The sequence below is a fragment of the Zonotrichia leucophrys genome, chromosome 13, assembly GCF_028769735.1.
Source record: "Zonotrichia leucophrys gambelii isolate GWCS_2022_RI chromosome 13, RI_Zleu_2.0, whole genome shotgun sequence".
NCBI classification, from domain to species: domain Eukaryota; kingdom Metazoa; phylum Chordata; class Aves; order Passeriformes; family Passerellidae; genus Zonotrichia; species Zonotrichia leucophrys.
The window spans coordinates 5,302,332-5,323,127 of NC_088183.1; the positions used below are offsets into that span (position 1 = coordinate 5,302,332).

Consider the following 20,796-nt stretch of genomic DNA (forward strand, 5'->3'; position numbering starts at 1 on the left):
GCAGCTTCCCCTCCTCGCCATCCGAACGGATGTCACCAGCCTCAGACACAGCAACGCTCACGCAGCCCGAATTCTGTCACCACTCAGGCATAAATCCTTAATAATCCTTTATAATTAAAGCCAAATCCTCACCGTTGTGCACACACGGTGCTCTCACCAAAGACTTCCAAGAGGTGCGTGCACGGGTTCAGAGCCTGATCCTGATCCTGCCTTCCCAGCCTGGCCATGCCGCCGTTCCCAGAGACACCGGGATAAACCCTGACACTCGGGAGGCTGCTTGGGGCAAAGAAAAACAGCACGGGAAAATGTGTGCATTATTCTAGGGCTAATCTGAGGGCTCACAGCAGAGACGTTTACATTTTCTGTTAGAAACCAAGTTTTTGATTGCGACTAAAGGTATAGAAATAACGATGAAACGTCTGTAAAATACTGACACATCGATTAATCGGCACACACCAAGAATATTGCAGTTCACCCATCGGGAAGGGGCTTGGGTTTTATAGTCACTTTATGCATGTGTACAAATACAGACGGAGGGACACACAAACTTTGGAGGGTACAGTCAGAGTAATTAACTCGCGATGAAAAGAATCTGGCTGCGTAAATCAGCCTTCTCTCGCTCCGGAGCCGCTGCACGGCTGCCTTCCCTGCCCCTGATCTATTTTCTGATCCCTTTGAGCGAGGCTGAGATGAAAATTGACTGCCAGAGAAGAGCAGTGCCCGCCCGCAGTGGTACTTTTTGTTTGAGCTATAAGAGGTTTAACGTGATAACACTTCCATGAGTGGAGTACGGCACTCCTAAACCCCAATGCATTCAAGGGGAAAAAAAAAAAAGAAAAAAAACCGTACTGAAAGTCAGCCTCAAAGATCCTATTTTATGTCTAAGTTTCACAGTCTCCTAAAGGCTGGGTTCTTGTGGGAAAGCTCCCAAGCTGTCACTAACACTACAATCCAGCGCCCCATAAATGTGTCCGCAGTCCCGTTCATGTGTGCCAGCCGGGGCTGCCCTTCGGCAGCGATGGGGAAAGGGTTAAAAGGGGACTCGGGACTTGCTCTGCTGTGAGGCAAAGGTGACTCTGCCGGGATTCGTGTCCCCGGTGCGGGCACACCGCGGTACATCACTCTCAGCTGGGCACCTTCTTTAACGCCGCCAGAAACCTCCGCTGGTTTTTACCCCGCGTGTTTCCAATTTCGCTTCTGGGAAGGGGCACCCTGCACAGCCAGGGCGATGTTCTGCCTGCATCCGCAGGAGTTTTTCTTTTCTTACCACAGATCTTTGGCGGTGGTACCTGCTGGCTGCAAACTGCTGGGGAAGGGTCCCAGTGCCAGCCTCCCCTGCTCCTCGGGGTTTTGCGAGTGAAAGCGCTCTCCGTTTCCGCGGCTGCAGAGGATTTCCCTGCCCAGCAAAGGGGTTTTCCTGTGAGGCAGTGGCTCAGCGTTTGGGGGGAAAAAACATCACCAAACATTTCCTGCAGCCTCGGCTTCCCCGCTGCCCGAACGCTTTGGAAGGGCTGCGTTTGCCAGCAGCGAGCTCCGTCCCCAGCTCCGCACCGCTCAGGCGGTTCTGTCACTCCAGGGTCGGGAAAGGGAGTGGAAATTCCAGCTCAGCGCTGATCCAGCCCAGGATGGGGTCACCCCCAAAGGGAGAGGAGCTGCAGGGGATGGGAGCCCTGCACAGGGACAGCCTCCCTTCCTCCGGCAGCGAGCCCCGGCTCGGAGCGGCGCCCGGCAGAGCTCCGGTGCCAGAACTCACTGGAAGAGCGGCTGGGCCACCAGCTTTGAGATTTTGGCTATCGAAGGGCCCAGCTCATCGCTCAGGGGAATGGCCCTGCACATACCTGCGGCTCGACCCTGCCGTGAACTTGATGCCGCCGGGAAGCAGCGGCTCGGGGCCCGGGCAGAGGAACACGCACGCAGGGACCGCCTGGCCCCGGGGCAGCGCCTGACGTGCCAGGCTCCTGCCCTGGAATCCAGCGCCAGGGACACGGCAGGGGACACGGCAGGGGACACTGCCAGCCCTGCTTGGCCCTGGCTCCCTGTCCGGCCATGGGAGCAATGATATGGGCAAGGAGGCTGTTGGGTGCTTCCCACTCCTCTCTCTGCACCCCTGGTTTGGCTCCTTTTCTGACTTTTTTTTTTCTTTTTCCCTCCTTTCCTGCCAAGCCCAGACCCCGCTTCTTGTTGTTGTAGGTATTTATGGGCCTGTTTATCTGATCTCGGGGGAGCCTATTCTTATCTCAGAAGCAGCAAGGGAAGGGTTACACTGGACAGCGCGGTAGACAGGATGGAGCCAAATAAAATACCAATCTGCCAAAAAAAAAAAAAAAAAAGAAAAAGAAAAAAAAAAAAGGGGTGGGGGAAAAGAAAGAAACACCCAGACCCAGCCACCCCATCACCCATGAGCACTGTCCAGGCTCATGGATTTGCCAGCTCCCAAAACAGCTGCTGGGTGGGGCAGACAGCACCCAAAAAATGCTCAGGGACAGAGCAGAAGAGAGGACAGGGTAATGACACTGAAAGATGGGAAGAAAAACAATTTTTAGAAGTTTCAGCTCGGTTGTTATGGCGGTTCAGCCGCGATGCTGCTGTCCCGCGTTTCTCGGGGCCAGCACGGAAATGTCCCAGCCTGGAACGAGAGGCAGAGCCGGTCCCCAGCCCGGGCAGGGACTCGCTCGAGGGCGTCCCGAAGGTCACGGCCAGGGCCAGGGCTGCTGCTCCCGTCACGGGGCCCCTCTGGGCTGGCCCAGCCGTGACACAGCGCTGGGGAGGCGGGGGACAGGGCAGCCCCCAGCCCGGACACCAGCGAGCCCAAAGCGCAGCAGGGATGGGGCGGATAGGATGGGATGGGATGGGATGGGATGGGATGGGATGGGATGGGATGTCTCCTCCTGCCTTGGCAAACAGAGCACCCTCATGCCAGGGGTACCCCCAGCCCTTGCCCCCTCCCCACCCCACGCCCCCCTAATTACCGCTCTTAAGGAAGCGCCTGGGAGTTGTGGCCGGTTAAGGTAGCCCAGCCCCTCTGAGTAAGGGTAATTGGGCCATAATTTGTTTTCGGTGTCAAGATGGCGTCAAAGATAAGAGAAAAATCTCCAGGTTTGGGGGGCTAAAGAGACAGGAGAAATCCTGACCCGGGGCCGACCCCGGAGGAATGGCCACAAGCCGCAGTGAGTCACATGGCAGGTGAAAGATTTACTGCCAGGGGAGCTTTTTGATCCTCTCCCAACACTCGGAGCCTCTCAGGCCAGTTGCTGGCTCCTAAGCCAGGCTGGCTCCTGGGAGCCCTGCTCAGGTGGGAAGGTTTTCTGCCGCCAGGCCCCGCCCAGCTGCAAAGTTCATGACATTCAATAGTTCTTCCTCAAATCTCCACGCTCACATGATGCCCAGACCCATCTAAAGAGATGATGCATTTCTAATCCTTACCTGTAGGAATGATGTCCAAGCACGGGAACACTCTGCAGCCAAAGGTAGATGAACACTGACGTTTTTTTTCTTGCTTGCTTTTGTTTTATTTTCTAAACCAAATCCAAACTCTCTGGGTTTTCACCCCTGTGGCAGTTCCTGCTTGCACTGAGCTCTGCCCGGGCTAAATTATTCCATGCAGCTGCCTTTGTTGGGAAAAGACCAAGAGCCCTGCACCTTGGGCCAACCTATAAACAGTGGACAAACTCATCATCCATCCCACATCCCTGCCTCTGCAAAGCCAGCCTGCAATTCTCCTTTACTCCATGAAGGCTCTTTCTCCATTGCAGAGGATGGGAGACCTACAGCTTTCTGCAGAATTACCTGTTCTTGTCCTGCCCAGTGTGGAGCAATCCCCACAGCAAACCCCTTCCCTGGCAGTGCTGACACTGCTGCAATTTCCCAGTGATCTGCCATGACATCTCAGGTGAGGGTGGGTGGTGTGGGGTGGCACAGCAGCCCGCCTGTGTCTCATGCAGCAGCTGGATTTAGGGCCCAGGATGGAAGGAGTGGCAGAGGATCAGAGCTGTACAGCTCAGGGCAGGAACCATGCAGGCACTTTGCTCAGCAGCACTCAGTGCCACAGCCCTGTGATGCTGGATGAGCTCTGTCTCTCCTGGTTACTCCAAAGCTGAAGTGCAGTATGCAATAACAAACCTGGAGGTGCTGCAGCTCCAGGAGCTGATCAGAGGGGCCAAAGGGCCAGATGGAGCTGTGGAACACGAGTGGGGAGCACAGGCACTGGTGAGAGGGGAGTGAGAGGCAGTCACGTAGGAGCAGAGGGGTTGCAGAGTTATAGCACACACTTGGAGCCTCGCTGAGCCCTTGTGGCAGATCCCCAAGGCAGGAAAAGCCCTTCCTGCTCTTTCCTTTCCCCCCTGATTCTTCTTTTGTGTGAGGAATTCAGGTCCTGACCACCCTGAAAGACTTTACAGTAACCAGAGAAGTAAGGGAATTTATGGCATCACCAGCAGCTGAAGGCTGAGGGATTTGGAGGAAAAGCATTTTTTTCCTCCTCAAACTGCAGCTACCTAGACAAAATTGTCATGGCCTGTGACTGACCTGCAGGAGCAGCTGAGGGGAGAGCAGGGGCCAGAGCAGGCTGGTTTACCTGCCATGGCCAGGAGCTCCTCCCAAACAGATGTGGGAAGGAGTTCTGAGTTTGAGTTAGGAACTCTGAAACTCCCTCCTCTGCTCACCTGGGTTCCTCCCAGGCCACGGCTGCTGGGCTGGGTGTAGGAGCTGCTGAGAAGCCAGACAGCAAAGTGAGGTGCCAAGGAGCTGGATCCAACCGGCTTTGCCCACACAGGTGTCAAGGCCAGGAAGAGACACAGGACTTGTGGAGTGCCCATCACTGCTCTCTGGCAGTCCATGGCACTGTAGGAGAAGCAGCAGAGCCACCTCAGCTACCCGAGAGCTCCCTCTTCCCCACAGCACCGAGGTGCTCCTGCTGAAGGTGCTGCGGTGCTTCCTGCAACAGGAAAAGGGAACAGACCTTGCAGAAAGTGCAAAAGGCAATTAAGTAAAAGCACACTGAGGGGTTTTCATGTACTTAGGGAAGAAGCCAGCAAGGATAAGAGATGTAAAATGGACTCCAGCTCGTGGCAAAGTGAGACAGAGTGCTGGTAAAGCTGTAGTTATTCCTTATTGAATAGAGGAGAATTTTTTTTTTAAAAGCAGAGAAAAAAAAGCAAGCAAGCCCTGAGTCTCTTCCCCCCACACTCCTCCTGCACAGCCACATCTCTAAGACACAAAACCATTAAATCCACATTCACATTTTTCCCTGCTCCTCTGTGCTGCCCTTTCTGCCGGGGAGCAGGGAAGCAATGCCTGGTTTCCATCAAGGCTGCGAGGACGGCTCACGCAGAGGATCGGACGTGTTCAATTTCAATGTCCAACCAGGAAAAAACCCCTCAAAACCCAAACAAAGCGTTTTTATGATCTCCACATCCCAGCACAGCATCATCCCGCTTCCGGTCCCTGACAGGCACAGCCAGCTCCTGCCAAGGAGGCGTCCTGGGGATGGGGACACGGCCGCGGTGCCCCGGGGCTGCCCTGGCTCCGAGGGACAGCGATTCCCCCTCCGCCTTCCTGGGCGAACACTGCCCTCGCACGGCAGCCCGGAGTGCACAGGGTGTGCTGTTCCCGGCCGTCACATCAATCTGCTGGCTCCTTTGTCTGCCTGTGTGAGTATCTTAAAAAGACTGAGCAGATTCTGCCTTGGTTTCCAGGTTGAAATCTTCTGTGGGTTTAATGAGATTAAGCAGCATTATTCATTACTCTATAAAATAACAGATTAACTGGTGGTTTATTTCTGTCACAAGTTTGCATTATACCCTCTTGTACTAAAGTCAGTGCCTGCACAACAGGTTGCTGCTTACAGCTGTCCTCCTTTAGCCCTGCTGCCTCTCCTTCTCACTGTGCTGGCAGAAGAGCCCCCAGTCACCAATTTGGGAATGCAAATACAGTTTTCCCCTTTCACTGGGGTATGCTGCCCTTATCGTCCCCTGAAACCTCCTAAAAACCCTTGACAGACACAGGCTGTGTGTGTGCCCACCTGTGCCACCCCTGGTCTTGCCTTCCTCACCTGAGAGCCCCCCGAGGCAGGGACAGCCTCCTGTGGCACAGCAGCATCTTCCAAAACGATCCTGCTTCATTAAGGCCTCCAGGCACATCCACAAAGGCAGGCACGGGGACACCACGATCTGTTTTGGGTGTAAAGCTTTTGACATCTGATCATCCTCCTCTGTGAGAACCCAAGTGTGTGAAATGCTACACTACAACCTCTTCTGGCTAAAAATCAAGGCTAAAAGCACAACTCAAACAGTGCCAGCAGAGCCTTTAAAAACACCATGACAGAGTTCAGACAAACAAATACTCAAATCCCAGTTTTTTTCATTTGCTTTCTCAGTGTAGCAAAAAAGTGAGGCACCTTTGCTTGTAATGCTGATGGTCAGGAGGAATATCAGAAAAAGAAATTAAACAAAGCATTTCAAGGCAAAGGATCTTGAATGCTGGGATGGTCCATGTCATTACTGCTCTGGAGCAGTGCCCACCTTGTCAGCTGGGCATGCAGCTTTGACTCTGGACAACAGGAGCCATAAATCATGCACGAAACAAAGCCAAGGATGTGCCTGAGAAAGGAGCAGATGCACAGGGCTGAACTAGACATAAAGAAGATTCAATAGGAAACATGAATCAAATGAGAAGCTGCATTTGACAGACTCTTCATGATACAGGAGGGGAGGAATTCCCATCACAGAAACACTCCCTAAAAAGCAAGGGCATGTGGTTCTTAACAGCCTCAGTCTTTCTTGCAAGTTGTAGTTTTGTATTTGTATTTCTTGCAAATTGTATTTTGTTGTATTTTTGTTGCATTCTTAAGGCTCCATGAACTGCACCTGTGCAACCCACCTGGGTTTGTCAGGAAATATCCCATCACCTGAGATTTGTACTGCAGGCCTGGCATTCCCATGAGCAGTGCCACTCTCTGCTCCATGTCTGCAGTGTTTTCAGCCCTGAGAGGTGGGTGGGAAAAGGCAGAGAATCTGAGAGCCTGGCACAAAACATCCACACAAAGCAGAACTCCCTTGGCTCTGGAACCATCAGTGCTGAGGGCAGAAAGGCAAACAAGGGAATGTGGGCCTGGTTGCTAGATAGATCATTTATTAAAGTGAAATTCAGAATTTTATCTTTGTCAGACAGTACAGAGTTAAAGTCTCATACACAGTGGAAGCAGGACATTTCCTACACCTCAGAGAAATGAGTTCTACAGTTTTTGCTATAAGTTACTAAGTTGCTTTAACAATACACAGCTATATTACACAGTTAAAAATACAAGGTGTCCAAAACATTTGGCATAAGATCAGCACAACACATGGAGGCCAGAAACAGAAGAGGGAACACAGTTTTCTCTCCCAGTAAGCCTGCCAAAAGACTCCAAACCATTCTGCAAGTTACCTGCTACCCACGTCCCCTGCAGCAGCTGTGGAGCAGAGGTGAGGGCAGGACAGGAGTAAAGCCAGCCCTGGTGAGGCTCAGGTGAGCCAGAGGTGCTGCTGCACAGGATGGCCTGCAGAGCTGCTTGCAAGGGAAGTTCAGGTTCAAAGCAGGAGCCTCCCCCTCTCCCCACACTCTGTTCAAGCATTTAGTTCATCCCAACCAGCTGTGTTCACAAGCAAGTCAAAAACAGGAGACCAGGGATAGCTGTGAAAAGTGCAAGGAGTATCTTACATCCTAACAGTTCATTTGCACTTCCAAAGTGGAAAATGAGAATCCCTAACTTGATAAGCTAGACATGATTAAAGGGCATCAGTGACACGAGCAGTGAGGCATCAATAACATTCCTTCACCTTTGGGACTCTTCTGTCCTTACTCTGGGCAGCACAAGGACTCCTTTGGGAAGGGAGGCCACCTTGTATTACCCACGTTTCTAAACTGTAGAGACAAAGTGACTCTAGTGCTCCAGGCAGTCCAGGGATCTGCAAACTTAAACAAAGAGTCCCTCAGCAGAGCCCTCCTCTCCCCTCCAACTGCAGTTCCTGCTGAAGATCTCCCATTGGTATTTACATTTGGCTCAACCAAAAGATGTAAAGTGCACAGCTCACCCTCCTCCCCCTCTCATAAAACATCCATCACGAGAGCTGACACAGAACAAATCTCCCTCCACGCTGCTGCTGCTGTGGAAGTGTGTTTTGTTCAGTCTCCCTGTGGGCCATGCCCTGCTCCATCCTCCCTGTGCCATCATGACCCACATGAAAACTCCCATTTACTGTAGATTATTTCAGCTCTTGTGTTCAAAGCCTCTCTGAACCCAGCTTGCACTTTTGACTCACTTGAAATGCTAGGCTTGACATGTTCTGGTCAATTCTTGCACCCTGGGGTATCTAGTGGTTTACAGCCACATTTCTAAGGAAAACTGGGACACCAGAATACTGGAGAGAAGCGGTACAAAGCTCTGCTTTTCTCAGGCTGAGCATCTAAAGTGCCTGGCAAAAGAAACATTACTTTTTACTGCAACTGTTTACTTCAGGTTGATATACAATAATCTTTCAGATTATGAATTTTGCAAACTGCATTCTAACAGAGCCTCCTTGGATGTATTTGCACTTTTCAGCCATCAGGCTGCTACTGACTCGAGTCTTTGCATGCTTCCAACTCCCCTGAGCTGAGCTCAAGCCAATAACTACCAGCAATGATTTCTTCTTCTTCCCTTGAAGTGAGCAGAGGGTCAGCATACAGGATGAAATTAAGCCCAGAAGAGATGTTTCTGCATTATTTGGATTGCATACTAATGGCTTTGGATCTATTCAGAACTCTAATTAAGTTAATGGAACTCTGCAATGAGAATTGAGCTAGGCTATGGAATTGCATTAGGCTATATAATGGCTGGAGACCTTCAGAGACAATTCCTCTGCCCCAGGGTGAATGTCACCTATGCAGGCTTGTAAGAAATAAGCTTCCACTATTATAAATAGAAGATGACATCTGGTCATCCTCCATGCCCCCAAGGCTTGTGCTCCATGGTTCAAAGCTAGACAGAATTTAAGGCCCATCTGTGAAAAGCAAAATGCAAAAAAAAAATAATCTTATCATACCAGCCAAAGCGATTTGGGTCTTACACCTTTCCAACAAGTCCCATCTAAAAGTGCTGAGAAAATGTCCCACCTCATGGCTTCACAAGTGTGAGGTTCAAACACATTTAATCTGACATTTAAAATAAAAAGTTGGAAAGTCTTTTTTTGTTTGTTTTTACTTGGCATGCAGCATAAGGAGTCGAACACACAGCACGGTATCGTACACGACAATTGCATTGTTGCGTTTTCTGGTTATTAGACACTAAATGCTTTTCAAGAATCACAGGCACCCTGAACATGGATATTGCTACTGAATTGACATGTGGTTTCAGTTCATAGCACAGGAGCCAGCAAGTGGCTGACCCTTCCAACAAGACCATCAGCTTTCTGTTGCTCAAGGTGTTTTGCTCTAGCTAAGTTGAGAACAAGGTAATAAGGCATTTGCAAGGGGTTTATAAGGCCATGGGGTCTGACAGCCAAAGATTCTTCTGCTTCTTTGGTGTCTTGCCTCCAAGCTTTCCACCTTATAAACAACTGCTAATGGCTGGTAAACATCTCTTCATCATCACACTTCACTAAGAATTTTTTTTTTTTCAAAAAAGTAGAATTGCTTTAGAAGTGAAACCAACAAGGATCATGTTTAACATCAATTGACTATTTCAGGAAAAAAAGAAAAGAAAAGTTTCCTGGATACCACCTCGGCACAAAAGCATTCCAGTGAATACACCTGAACAGATGGAACCTGCCACCATATTTCCTTGAAAAGAATCATTTTGCTGCTGGCTACTAAAACACCCCAACAGATTTATTTACTTTTAAAAATAAAACAAAATAAAATACAACCACAAAAAAAAAAAAAAAAGTAAATCCCAAACAAACTACATTTTTACAGTTTTGGTCTAGAATCACAGAATCACAGAATCAATTAGGTTGGAAAAGACCTCTGAGATCATCGAGTCCAACCTATGACCAAACACCACCGTGTCCATTAGACCATGGCACCAAGTGCCAGTCTTTCCTTAAACACCTCCAGGGACAGTGACTCCACCACCTCCCTGGGCAGCCCACTCCCATATTTAATCACCCTTTTTGTGAAAAAATTCCTCCAAATGTCCAACCTCAGCTTTCCTGGTGCAGCTTGAGGCAATTTCCCCTTGTCCTGTCCCTGGCTGCCTGGCAGAAGAGGCCAAGCCCCACCTGGCTCCACCCTCCTGTCAGGGAGTTGCAGAGAATGAGAAGGTGCCCCCTGACCCTCCTCTCCCTCAGCTGTTCCTCACAGGACCTGTGCTCCAGATCCTCCACCAGCTTTGTTTCCCTTCTCTGGACCTGCTCCAGCACCTCAATGTCCTTCCTGAATTGAGGGGACCAGAACTGAACACAGCACTCGAGGTGTGGCCTCACCAGTGCCCAGTGGAGGGGAAGAATCACTATGAGGCATAACCCTCTCAACTCAGAAACTCATTTTCCCTTGGTAGGATCCTCTGATGACATGAGCACTCTGAAGGTTCACATGCAGTCAGAGAATGTACCCTTCTAACCATCTGTCCTGAGTGAGAGAAGCCAGATCGTGTTGGCTGATCTGGGAACTACTCCACCCTTTCAATAAGGACCAGCAGAAATAGGAAATTTTTAAACATTCATGAAATACTGACACAAGACATTCTCTCCTCATTCCTTGAGCCTCTCTCTTGTATGATGTTCTAAAAATCCACACAGAATTGAACGAGGAAATGCTGAAATAATCACACTCCCCAGATGTCACAAATGGGACATGTACCATAACAGAGTATTTCTGCCTATGACACAGGACTTAAGACATGTTGAAGTTGGTTGAACATGTTTTTGGAGTATTAGCAAACAATTCAGAGTGATGTGAACAACTTGCTTTAAACTGTGACTTCAATTTTAAAGAGACTCTGGGAGAGCTTTAACAAGAGCTTCACTAAGTGAACCCTTCATGCCTTACAAAACACAATGCAGTGCTAAGCTGGGACCATGACCAGTGTGTTCAGCTCTTAAACAAAGCTTCATCCAGTTTTGAAATAATAAAACCTGCCATTTACAAAATGCTAGCTGAAGTTTTCTACTGTTCATTTCGTTGCTTAAGGCTTGTTAAGAATTTCCTCTCTATGTGGAGTCTTGGCATCTTGTACCAGAATGGAGACACTGGTCAGGACAGCAAAGAAACAGAGCAGTGCTTCAAATCATGAGATCCCCTGAAGAGAATTTGAGGTCACTGGAGAACAGTCAGTCATGACCAATACTTTTAAAAGCTCCTTTTGCCAAAATAATCATTGTATTATCTGTAAGGACACCTCGGCTTTGAATAAAATCAGGGTGATCTCCTCCTACAGTGCCCTGCCACCCTCACTCACACAGCTCTCATGAAAGCACATGTAATGTTCATGAAAGGCAAATGCTTTGATGCTTCTTGCCCATTGCAAAGGGAAATGAAATGTATCATGAAATGTATCATGAAATGCTCCAGTCAGATCATTGCCCTGGTTATGGTGCCTCACCCATAAATCTGCTTTATACTAAACAGAGCCCCTGAATGCACACAGCAGTTTTGTGCCACCTGCTAAAGCTTCAGTATAAAATGCACATCACTTGTGAGCAATACTGACCTGACACAGAAATTAAGAGACTGATGTCTCAAGCCATTGTTTCACCTACCATCACTGAAATATGCATAAATCAATTAAATAAGCACTTCTACCAACATGATCAGACACAGCAAATAGGTTGTGTTTGCCTTAATACCACATTCAGAGAAATGCAGAAATTTTTAAATGCTTACAGAAAATTTACTTAGTGAGTTCTTAAAAGAAATTAGAAAAGACACTGCAGAGAGTTGGTTGGCATCTGTGTTGGATGGGGTCAGAAGGAAAAAAATGGCAAAAAAGCCCCCATCAATTTCAGACTGGTCAAGTAGCATTCACTGGAGTAGATCTGCTGAGCTGGAGCATTTGTAGAAGTTTGGGACTTGAAGCACTGACTCAAGGCAAGACAGAGCATGTGCAGGTGAGCAGCAAGCTTCAGACAAACTTCTGACCCATGCACCTTGACAATGAATTTTATCTCTGCTGCTCTTCCAGTCCTGTACCAAGACAAACTGCATGGTGGTTTGTGATGCAGCCTGAATTCAGTGAAAAAAAATCCATCTGGCATTTGAATTGCACTGAGATGTAGATTTCCAGAAATGGTTTAAAACACCAAGTTGACAAACTCCACAGTTCTACAGATTTATTTGGTTTCCCCATTATCCTCATTTCTTTATTCCAATATGACTTTGAAATGAGGGGAAGAAGTCTTCGGAAACATGATGGGCACATGTTTTCAAATACTCCTCATAAGAATGTCTATATTTTTTTCTGTCATCCAGACACTGCATTTAAAAAAATTTACAATATACTTTTAACAGTTTTTATAAACCTAAAATGCACAATACCACATGTTCCTTCAAGGTCTCTCTTATTCCAAGCCTTGTCAATCTTCAATCGAGTTGTTTGCTGCCTTCTGATTTCTGGTCCAGCCTGCTCTTGTTGTTCTTCACCATGTAGATGAAATATGCAAGTGTCTCCTTCTCATTCACTGGAATATTCCTGAAATGACGACTGACAGTCTAGAAGGACAACAGGTAAAGAGACAGAAATGCTGGAATTAAAAACTAGAAATAATCAGAACAGGGTTTCTCTTCACTTTCCGAAAACGATTTTATGGCCACTGAGCGCATTATCCTTTGAGTGAAACGTGCACCAATTCCAACTGTCAGTCCTCATTTACCTCCCTCTCTCTTTACAGCTGGAATGTGTGTATGAACACAGCATAGCCTTGCTATGTCAGCAGGATTTGCAGCCAACCTACAAGAGGAATTTGGAAGCCAGAATGTCCTCCTGCCAAAGCAGCACAGCTTCTCCTCAGCAACATTTTGTGCTGAGATTATTTGGGGAGGGAGCTTTCCCTGCACCTCTGTGTTTTGAAGGAGAGTGTCAGAAACACTGCAGCACTCTGCTGTGTGAACCAGGTGGAGCAAAGTTTTATCCAAAAAGATTTCCTCTGCACTCTTAAGCTTTCACTGAAATGAACATTTGCAATGGGAGGGTTAGGGTTTGGTTAGGGCTACCCCTCTCTGACAGTAGCATAAGCCCTGAAATATCAGCTGATTTTTCTTCAGAAAGTGAATGTAGAAAACATGCTGGAGCTGGACAAGAGCTGCTCCTCACATGGAGGAAACTCTTTTTTTGGTACCCAACACAGCTCTAGAACAGGACTCTGATGCAGGTTGTGCAATAAGTCACTCCAAGGAGATTTATGGAAGCTTGAATTTCCCTTACAGTGGGATAGCATGAGGAGTGAAAGAGCCTCAGGCAGCAGTGATTCAAGCATGGGAGCTGGATGAGGATCCAGCAGAGTCAAAGCTGCTCAGGCTTCACAGGAAATCTGGGAACTGTGTGACAGCTTTAAGTTAGGCTCCCTTTATTTTCTGCCTGCACAGTAATTGATCTTTTCTTTCCTCTTGGGTACATTCATGGTAAATTCCTTAAGCAGGCAGTCCTTCATGGCAGGAGGCAGCTGACAGACATGAATTGGTTAGTTAAAATATGACAAATCAGGACTGCTAATGAGGAACAACACCACCCTACTCTGTTCCATTTACTCCTACATGCCCTATACTGCACATTCTCTATATATTCACTCCCTGGGTGACTTTGAAAGAGAGGAAGACAGTGTCTTGCTGACTTTTTTGGTCTGTCAGGCTTTTGTTCTTTAAAGCAAAAGTAAAAGCAAACCAGACAGTTTTAGGCAGACAGTTGTGAAAGCCACAACTTACAAAATCAACCTCAGTACTAATCAGTAACTACTGCAGTTTTTACAAGTTTAGAGAAGATTTTTTCCACAGCATGGCTTCAGATCAAGTCAGGAAAGAGAGCAGAGCAGAAGCACAACTTGCCCAAATACCAGAGAGATACAGAGAGTTCTTTCTGAACAAAAAGCCCATATGGTGAGAAAGCAGCAGAGGCCCTTAAGAAAAAAGCCTTTTATTACACAGAAATGTCAGGACAAGGGAGGGAAATAAAGACTCTGGATCCATGGACAGTGATGCTGCCTTCAATAATAAGCAATTCCAACAAGTTCAAGTGCCTGTGAGGAAAGAAAAACTAACAGGAGCACTTAGGGAGATGATGACTGGGTTAAGTCCGAGTTTCAGCTGAGCAGCCATCACCAGATAACACCCAAAAACTGGGTCCTGTTTCTGTTCCCTAAAGGGCACCAACTGGGACTATGAAAAAGGTGGAAAAGGAAGCAGAAACAAGCAAGTTACTAAAACAGGCTTTGAACAACCACTGTCTGTGCATTCCAAGCCTGTCTCAGGTGAAAGCAAGCAGGCAGCTTTCTGCTGGCATCACTCCCTGAAACCTTCCAGTGGGCACTTGGTCCATACCAGTCAGTCCCACAGGTGTGAATGCCCACAAAATCTGCCCTGAACAGAGGAGATAAAAAGTTTCCTTGTAACAGAGATAACACCACTGCTGTCCTCACTTACTTCTGCAAGCTGAGCCTTGTTGAGTCCAGGCCTAGTCTGCAGCTTATAATGTCTCTTGTAACGTCGCAAGGTGTTCACTTGGAGCTGGAACAAGTCAACCTGGAAGTGATAAAGAGGGCATGAGCACTACCTTTAGCTTCTGTGAGTAGTTATTTTATCTAAAAACATCTAAAAATAACTACTTCTTCTGCAACAGCACTTCTCCTTGCTTGCATTCAGAACCACACTGGCTTGTCTTACTGACAAACCTAAGTATATTTTGTATTTGTTAATGCTAAAGGACCAAAATAGCCCCAGGGAAATAGAAATTTTTGTTCTGGTTCACATGCTGTCAACAGAATTGCTGGCCAATTTCTGCTCTCAATTACACCTCTGCAACCTCCAAGCAAAGGGGAACCTTTTGTTCCCACAAGGTTTAAAAAGCTCACACATGAAATAACAATTTAGCAGGCACTGAACAAACGGCTGGTGACATAAAACAGAGTACAGAGATGAAATGAAATTCAAATACTTAAATAGGAAGTGCAGAGTTTAGAAGCAAAGGGGGTGGTGGCGAGGTTACAGCAAGGAAGATGAAGATCATGTGGGAAATGCCAAGTTTCAAAGACAAAAGGAATCTCTGCTGAAAACTGAGAGGGAAATGACATTAAAAGTGACATGGTGCAGAGTTCCCAGTTCAGCTGGGTGACGTGCATCCCTCAGGTTTCAGGCACCAAACACTCTGTGTGCTCTACAGCACCAACATTTTTAGATGCCAACTGGGTCTTCAGCAATCACCCTGGCAACTACTGCAAAGCTTGAACAGCAAAGTTTTGATGGAGAAGCTTGTAGAATGGAAACATGAACAGTGATAAAAAAAGGTCAGGTTATCTTAAAAAAAACCCATACCAAAAACTTGCTACTCTCTCAACACCTCCACACAGGAGGTGTGTGCACCAGCTTTGCACCAAGACACAGCTTTGCTGGCAAAATGACTCTTGGTGGCTTTTTTTTTTTTTCTTTCAGAAATAAACAGCTTTTTGCCAATAGGGTTGGCATTTCCAGCAGAGGGCTCTGCTGACTGTGGCCACACTCTGCTTCTCTGAACATCACCTCTGCACAACTTTTGCCATGTCAACAGTGCCAGAAACACCACTGAAGCAAGTGCAGCACGCAGTGGCACAGAGAAACAGAACTCTAGAATAATCCTATCACAGAAAACTTCCCCCAGGCCTATCTCCTGAAAATAAAAATGTGTCACAAACTATTTAAAGGTAGATTTAAATAGTGCTAAAAAATACCATCTATGCAAATATCTGGAGCAGCTCAATATCTCTGAGTATCAAACACCCTAATCAAGGAGAGTGACCTATTGAATTCTGTAGTGTATTTGCAAAATGATGCATACTAAGTAACAAGGAATTATGTTGGGGCATCAGACACCACCAAAAATAACTTATTTTTAGCCTTAAAAAATAGTATAAAATATGATTTTAACTGTATGAACATGAAGTTACCTTATCACACCTCTTTTTATAGAAAACTTTACATGGGCAAAGAACTCATAGGGGAATGAAGAAAATTAGGACACCACACATTAGAAAAAACTCCTCCTGGAAAGTGAAAGTAACTCCACAACAGCTTCAATGGCCTTGTAATTTAAAATATAAATATTTTCTGATGGATGAGAACATCCAAGCGAAACTTCAAGATGCTAATAAGGGGAAAAGCAGATCACAAACCTCTGGAACATCTGTGTCGTGCTCAGGAGAGTCGCCTCCATCATCGCTCGTCTTCCTCTTCCTCTTGTTCCGAACACTCTGAATGAAGTTCTTGTGGAAATCACAAATGTACAGATGTCTCACCTGGGAACCAAAAGTGGTGAAAAAGCAATCAAAAAGGATACTGTGAAACAGCATCCAACAGCAGTCACGTCAACAGCAGTGTCAGGTGCATCCCTCAAGACTGGCGTGACCGACTGACATCAAGGAATTTCTAATCTTAAATCCCAGCCCTGATATCACACTCTTTATTCAGAGACAACTCACCTTACAAAGACTAAAGGCAAAGAAAACAAAGAACTCAAGCTCCAGCTGAATTGAACCTCTGGAGATAATAAATTTCTTTTTTATGGTTGCAATCATATGTCAGGAAAAAAAATGGGTGCTTGTCTGGAGGAAGTGCATTTGTTTCAGGACTTACTAGCAGGTAACTACCAAAAAATGTATTATTCTATTTCATTCTTGTGAACTTTCTGGCTTGAATAGTACAAAACATTATTAAGGCAAGTGTTTCAAAACCTTGACAAATAAAACTTGGGCTGATCACCTCAATTAAAACAAACAGATCAAATGCAGAATAGCCTCCTTCCTATTGCTTGTTCAGCAATGGAATCTCCCTTTTAACAACTATAATCCCACCAGAGTTAGCAAAACAAAGGACTTCAAACGATCAAAATTATTTGGTACCTATAATATAGGCAAAATATCTTCAGATAACACAGGCACCCTACATCCAAAATCACTCCATGCAGCCTGCTTTACACTTTCCCTTTGTTCTGACTGCATTAGTCTCACTTCCCCTTTTTGTTTCTAAAGCCTGGCATCTGTCAACAAAGACTCATTTCTAAAATGCAAGAAATTACTACGCCACTAGACAAATCTGCTGAGAACTACAACTGGGAGAAATGCTCTATTTTTTAAGAATATGTTTCAAACTGAGTCACTTTTCCCGTGACACGATGCATTTTGGCTGTGCAGAAGGGACCCAACCAACTGGGGGAGCTGCCAAACAGACTGACTCAAAACTACTTCACCTTTTTTTTTTTTTTGCTTTGTTTTCAGTGGTTTTGATCTTTACAGATCAGGCGAAAAAAAAAAGCGTGCAGAGCTGAATTCCGTTAACGAAGTCACTTCTGAGAAATTCCTTCTGTGATCTGCTCCGCTCTGCCTATTTCTCTGCTGGGCAAATAACCCGTTTGTATCTCGAGCTGACAGCTGTCAATGTCATTAGGCGGCAAACCGGGCTGTTCTGTGTGCGGACAAACCCTGCTGAAGAAGGCAGCGCATCTCACCGCCAGCTCGGTCTTTAACCCGCTTCACCACAACACCAATTCTTCCCAATTAAAGAAGTAACGTCAGTGCCGCCTGACTGAAGCAGCAGCACAGCGCTGTTTTCACCTGACAGCAGCAGCCTCTCCAAGCCGAGCCCGCAATGGGAACAGCACTCGTGCCTCCGAACACTGACAGCTCTCTCCTTGGCTTCCCCGCACACCACCCGCCGCCCAAACACGGCGTTTAGAGCTTTAGCTACATTGTGCTTCAGCCAGCGCGCAGAGCCACGGGGAAAAGCCGGCTCTGCACCCGGGGAACAGCCGGGTCCACCCAGGCACGTCCTTCCCTCTGCCGAGCGCTGCAAGGCTGCGGACGGGCAGACGCGGTCCGGAGGCACCGGGTGTGCCGCACACAGCCCCAGCCCCAGCCCCGGCCCCAGCGCGAACCCCCCCGGCCGCCCGGGAGCTCAACTCGCCGGGCGGATCCGCATCTCCCCGGAGGCACCGCAGTGCGGTGGCGGCTGGGGCCGGCCCGGCCGCCCCTCCGGAGGGCTCGGCAGCACCCGGCAGCGCCGGCCGAGGCCGCACTCACACTTTTGTCGATGTCCAGCTTCAGCTTCTTCTGCGAGATGCTCTTCTGGATCCTCTTGCTGAAGGACGCGTTGCCGGCGGGGCGCACGCAGCGGTCCCCGTCGTCGATGAGGCAGCAGCTCTGGCCGTAAAAGGGGGCGGCGGGCGGCCCATCCCGGCTGTCCTCCTCGGTGCTGAACCCATTCATCGCCCACCTGCCCGCCCCTCACCCCGCGCGGGGAGCCGACAACCGGGGGACCAACCGGGGGACGAGCCGCCGTCACTACCGCGCCCTCGGGGGGACCCCGCCGCCTCCGCGGGGGCCCCCCACTACGGCAGGGGAGGGGAACCCCCCTCCGCCGCCGCCGCCGCTCAGCGCTGCCCGCGGGGTCGGGCCGGGCCGGGCCCCCCAAGCGCCGCCGCCCGCGGGGAGCCGGGACCGCGCAGCGCTCGCACACACAAAACCGCCTCCCCGGCCGCGGAAGTCCCGCCCCCGGCCGGCAGGCGCGGCTCTGATTGGCCAGCGCGGCTGGAGGGGCGGGGCTCCCTGCGCCGCTCCGAGCGCCGATTGGCCAGAGGAGCTGTCCGTCCGCCGCCGCCGCCCGGCCCCCGCAGCCGGAAGGTCGCCGTGAGGGGCGCGCGGAGGGAGCGGCGGCTCGGCCGGCCCGGCCGCCCGGCGCTGAGCGGAGCCGGTCGCTCCCCGCCCTGCTCGGCAGGTGCGGGTCTGGTACCGCCGGAGGAGGCGGGAGGAGTTCGGACCCCGCCGGCCTGGAGCTGCCCCTGCTGCCGAGACGCGCACGGGACACCCGCATGCAGCCGCGGGAGCGCGGGGTCCTGCAGCCGCCCGCAGCGGCACCGGCACCGCTCCTGGGACGGACCCGGACCCGTAACATGCCTGGAGCTGCGGCTCCCACCCCGCCCTCGTACAAAACTCGGGTCGGCTCAGCCACGAATACCTGTTCTTGGGTCATCGCCTAGTCTGGAGTTCCTGGCTGAAATGTAATTTTTTTATGTTATAAGAAATACAGTATTTATTTTTTTTTACTGGGCACAAGGTAAAACATAGTGAAAAGATGGGACCTGGAGAAGTGTTTCTCAAAGCAATGTGACTTTAAACGTTGCATTTTTCATCTTCAAGGAAAAAAAAAATCCAGAAAGAACTGTGAAAAAACAACAATCCCCAACCCAAACCGCAAATCTCCCCAAAATTATAAAAAGGGGAGAAAAAAGGAGGAGGTGAAGTCGGGGGTGGCAGGGAAAGAATGAAATTCCTGCTGATTTGTGAAGAGAAGCTGTAACTTCTGGAAATGCTGTGACTTCTGTAACACCAGACAGCAAATGCTGTTGTCAGAGCTCCTGAGCAGCTCTAAAAGGAAAAGGATTTCATCTTCCTGAAGAAAGGACTTTCTGCTCAGACAGAAGAAAGGTTCTACCGACTAAAATGACTTCAAAGTCTGAAATCCTGCACATGGAATAATGTGAGCGAGCACTGGGTGAGCTGTGCTGAATCACACCAAATACCTTTGAAAGACAGAGACTCCTTAAAGCCCTTGGTCATCATCTCAGGCTGCTCCACACAGTAACTGGCAAGCAGTTCTGCATGCTCTGCACAAGACAACTGAGAAAAGCCAAAATCTGTATTTTCCAAGCACTCCTTAGAATACCAAACAAGCCTCAGAATAGATCTGGAGGGCAGAGACTTCGTACTCCTCAACAGTCCCGCCTCTTGTCTTGGCTTTCGCTGCGGGTGCCCTCGGGCAATCGGTAATTTCTGTTTGTGCATGTGACCAGCAGAGAACCACAGTGCACCCTCCCGGGGACGCGCTCCCTCGGAGCCGGCCGTTCTCACGGGAAGCTGCTGGAAACAAATGGCTTTAACCACAGAGCAAACAAGCAGTTAGCAAAGAGCAAAGAGATCTAAAATAGTAAAACACCACGGCTTATAAAAGCCCCAGACCAAACTGATTGGAATCTGCCTGCCTGAAGTAATATCCTCCTGGTAAAGCCATGCAGATATTCCCTTGTTTGGGGGAAAGGGAAAACACCAAGAGGCTGACAGGGATCTCAGAGCTGCTGATAACAAGCTTTCTGGCTTTATCTTAACATTACCAATAAAAATCAAATGGCTGGCTGAGGAAATCTCGCAGAAGGATTATCTTGACACTCAGGAAGCCAAACCCACAGACTGTAGGGACAGATGATAATAACAGCAAGTAAGGAGATAAAGGGGAACAAGCAGAACTTCTTCCTGTCCCCTTGAGGAGGAGATTGTGTAGGTGCTCCCTGACTGTATTTTGGGAAGAAACAGGCACAGTAAGTGTCAGAACAGGCTGGTACTGACCATCAGATTGTATTTCATCTTGGGCTGCAACCTCTCAACCTGCAGATAAAAAGGTTTTAAGTCCTTTTGCAATGCTCACTGGAAGGAAAAATGCAGCTTTTGTCATTGTCTGTTTGCTAATTCAATGATAATTACCTCCTGCTCAGGCTAACACGATGACACTTTTTTCAGTCTTTCAAAATAAAAAAAAAAAGCATGGAGGTGTTTTCATAATTGGAGTTTATTTCAGCATATTTATCCTCGTGGGAACCTCCAGATTTCACAGTCT

The 20,796-nt window shown here is 48.5% G+C and overlaps 1 protein-coding gene across 1 annotated transcript; it reads right to left on the reverse strand.

The window, feature by feature from the left end:
- Positions 1-7,106: 7,106 nt before the first annotated feature.
- SAP30L (SAP30 like) lies at positions 7,107-18,647 on the reverse strand. The gene is made up of 4 exons (XM_064724865.1): positions 18,210-18,647; positions 16,308-16,430; positions 14,587-14,685; positions 7,107-12,663 (listed from the first exon to the last, which is right to left on the reverse strand). Exons 1-4 carry the CDS (start codon positions 18,393-18,395, stop codon positions 12,535-12,537), a joined length of 537 nt encoding a protein of 178 aa, XP_064580935.1. The 5' UTR covers positions 18,396-18,647; the 3' UTR covers positions 7,107-12,534.
- Positions 18,648-20,796: the final 2,149 nt, after the last annotated feature.

Coding starts and splice junctions, on each gene's coding strand:
- SAP30L (XM_064724865.1), bottom strand. CDS start 18,395: ATGAATGGGTTCAGCACCGAGGAGGACAGCCGGGATGGGCCGCCCGCC. Junction 16,431..18,209: donor AGCTGGACATCGACAAAAGT/GTGAGTGCGGCC, acceptor TTTGGTTCCCAG/GTGAGACATCTGTACATTTG. Junction 12,664..14,586: donor ACAAGGCTCAGCTTGCAGAA/GTAAGTGAGGAC, acceptor TTGTCCTTCTAG/ACTGTCAGTCGTCATTTCAG.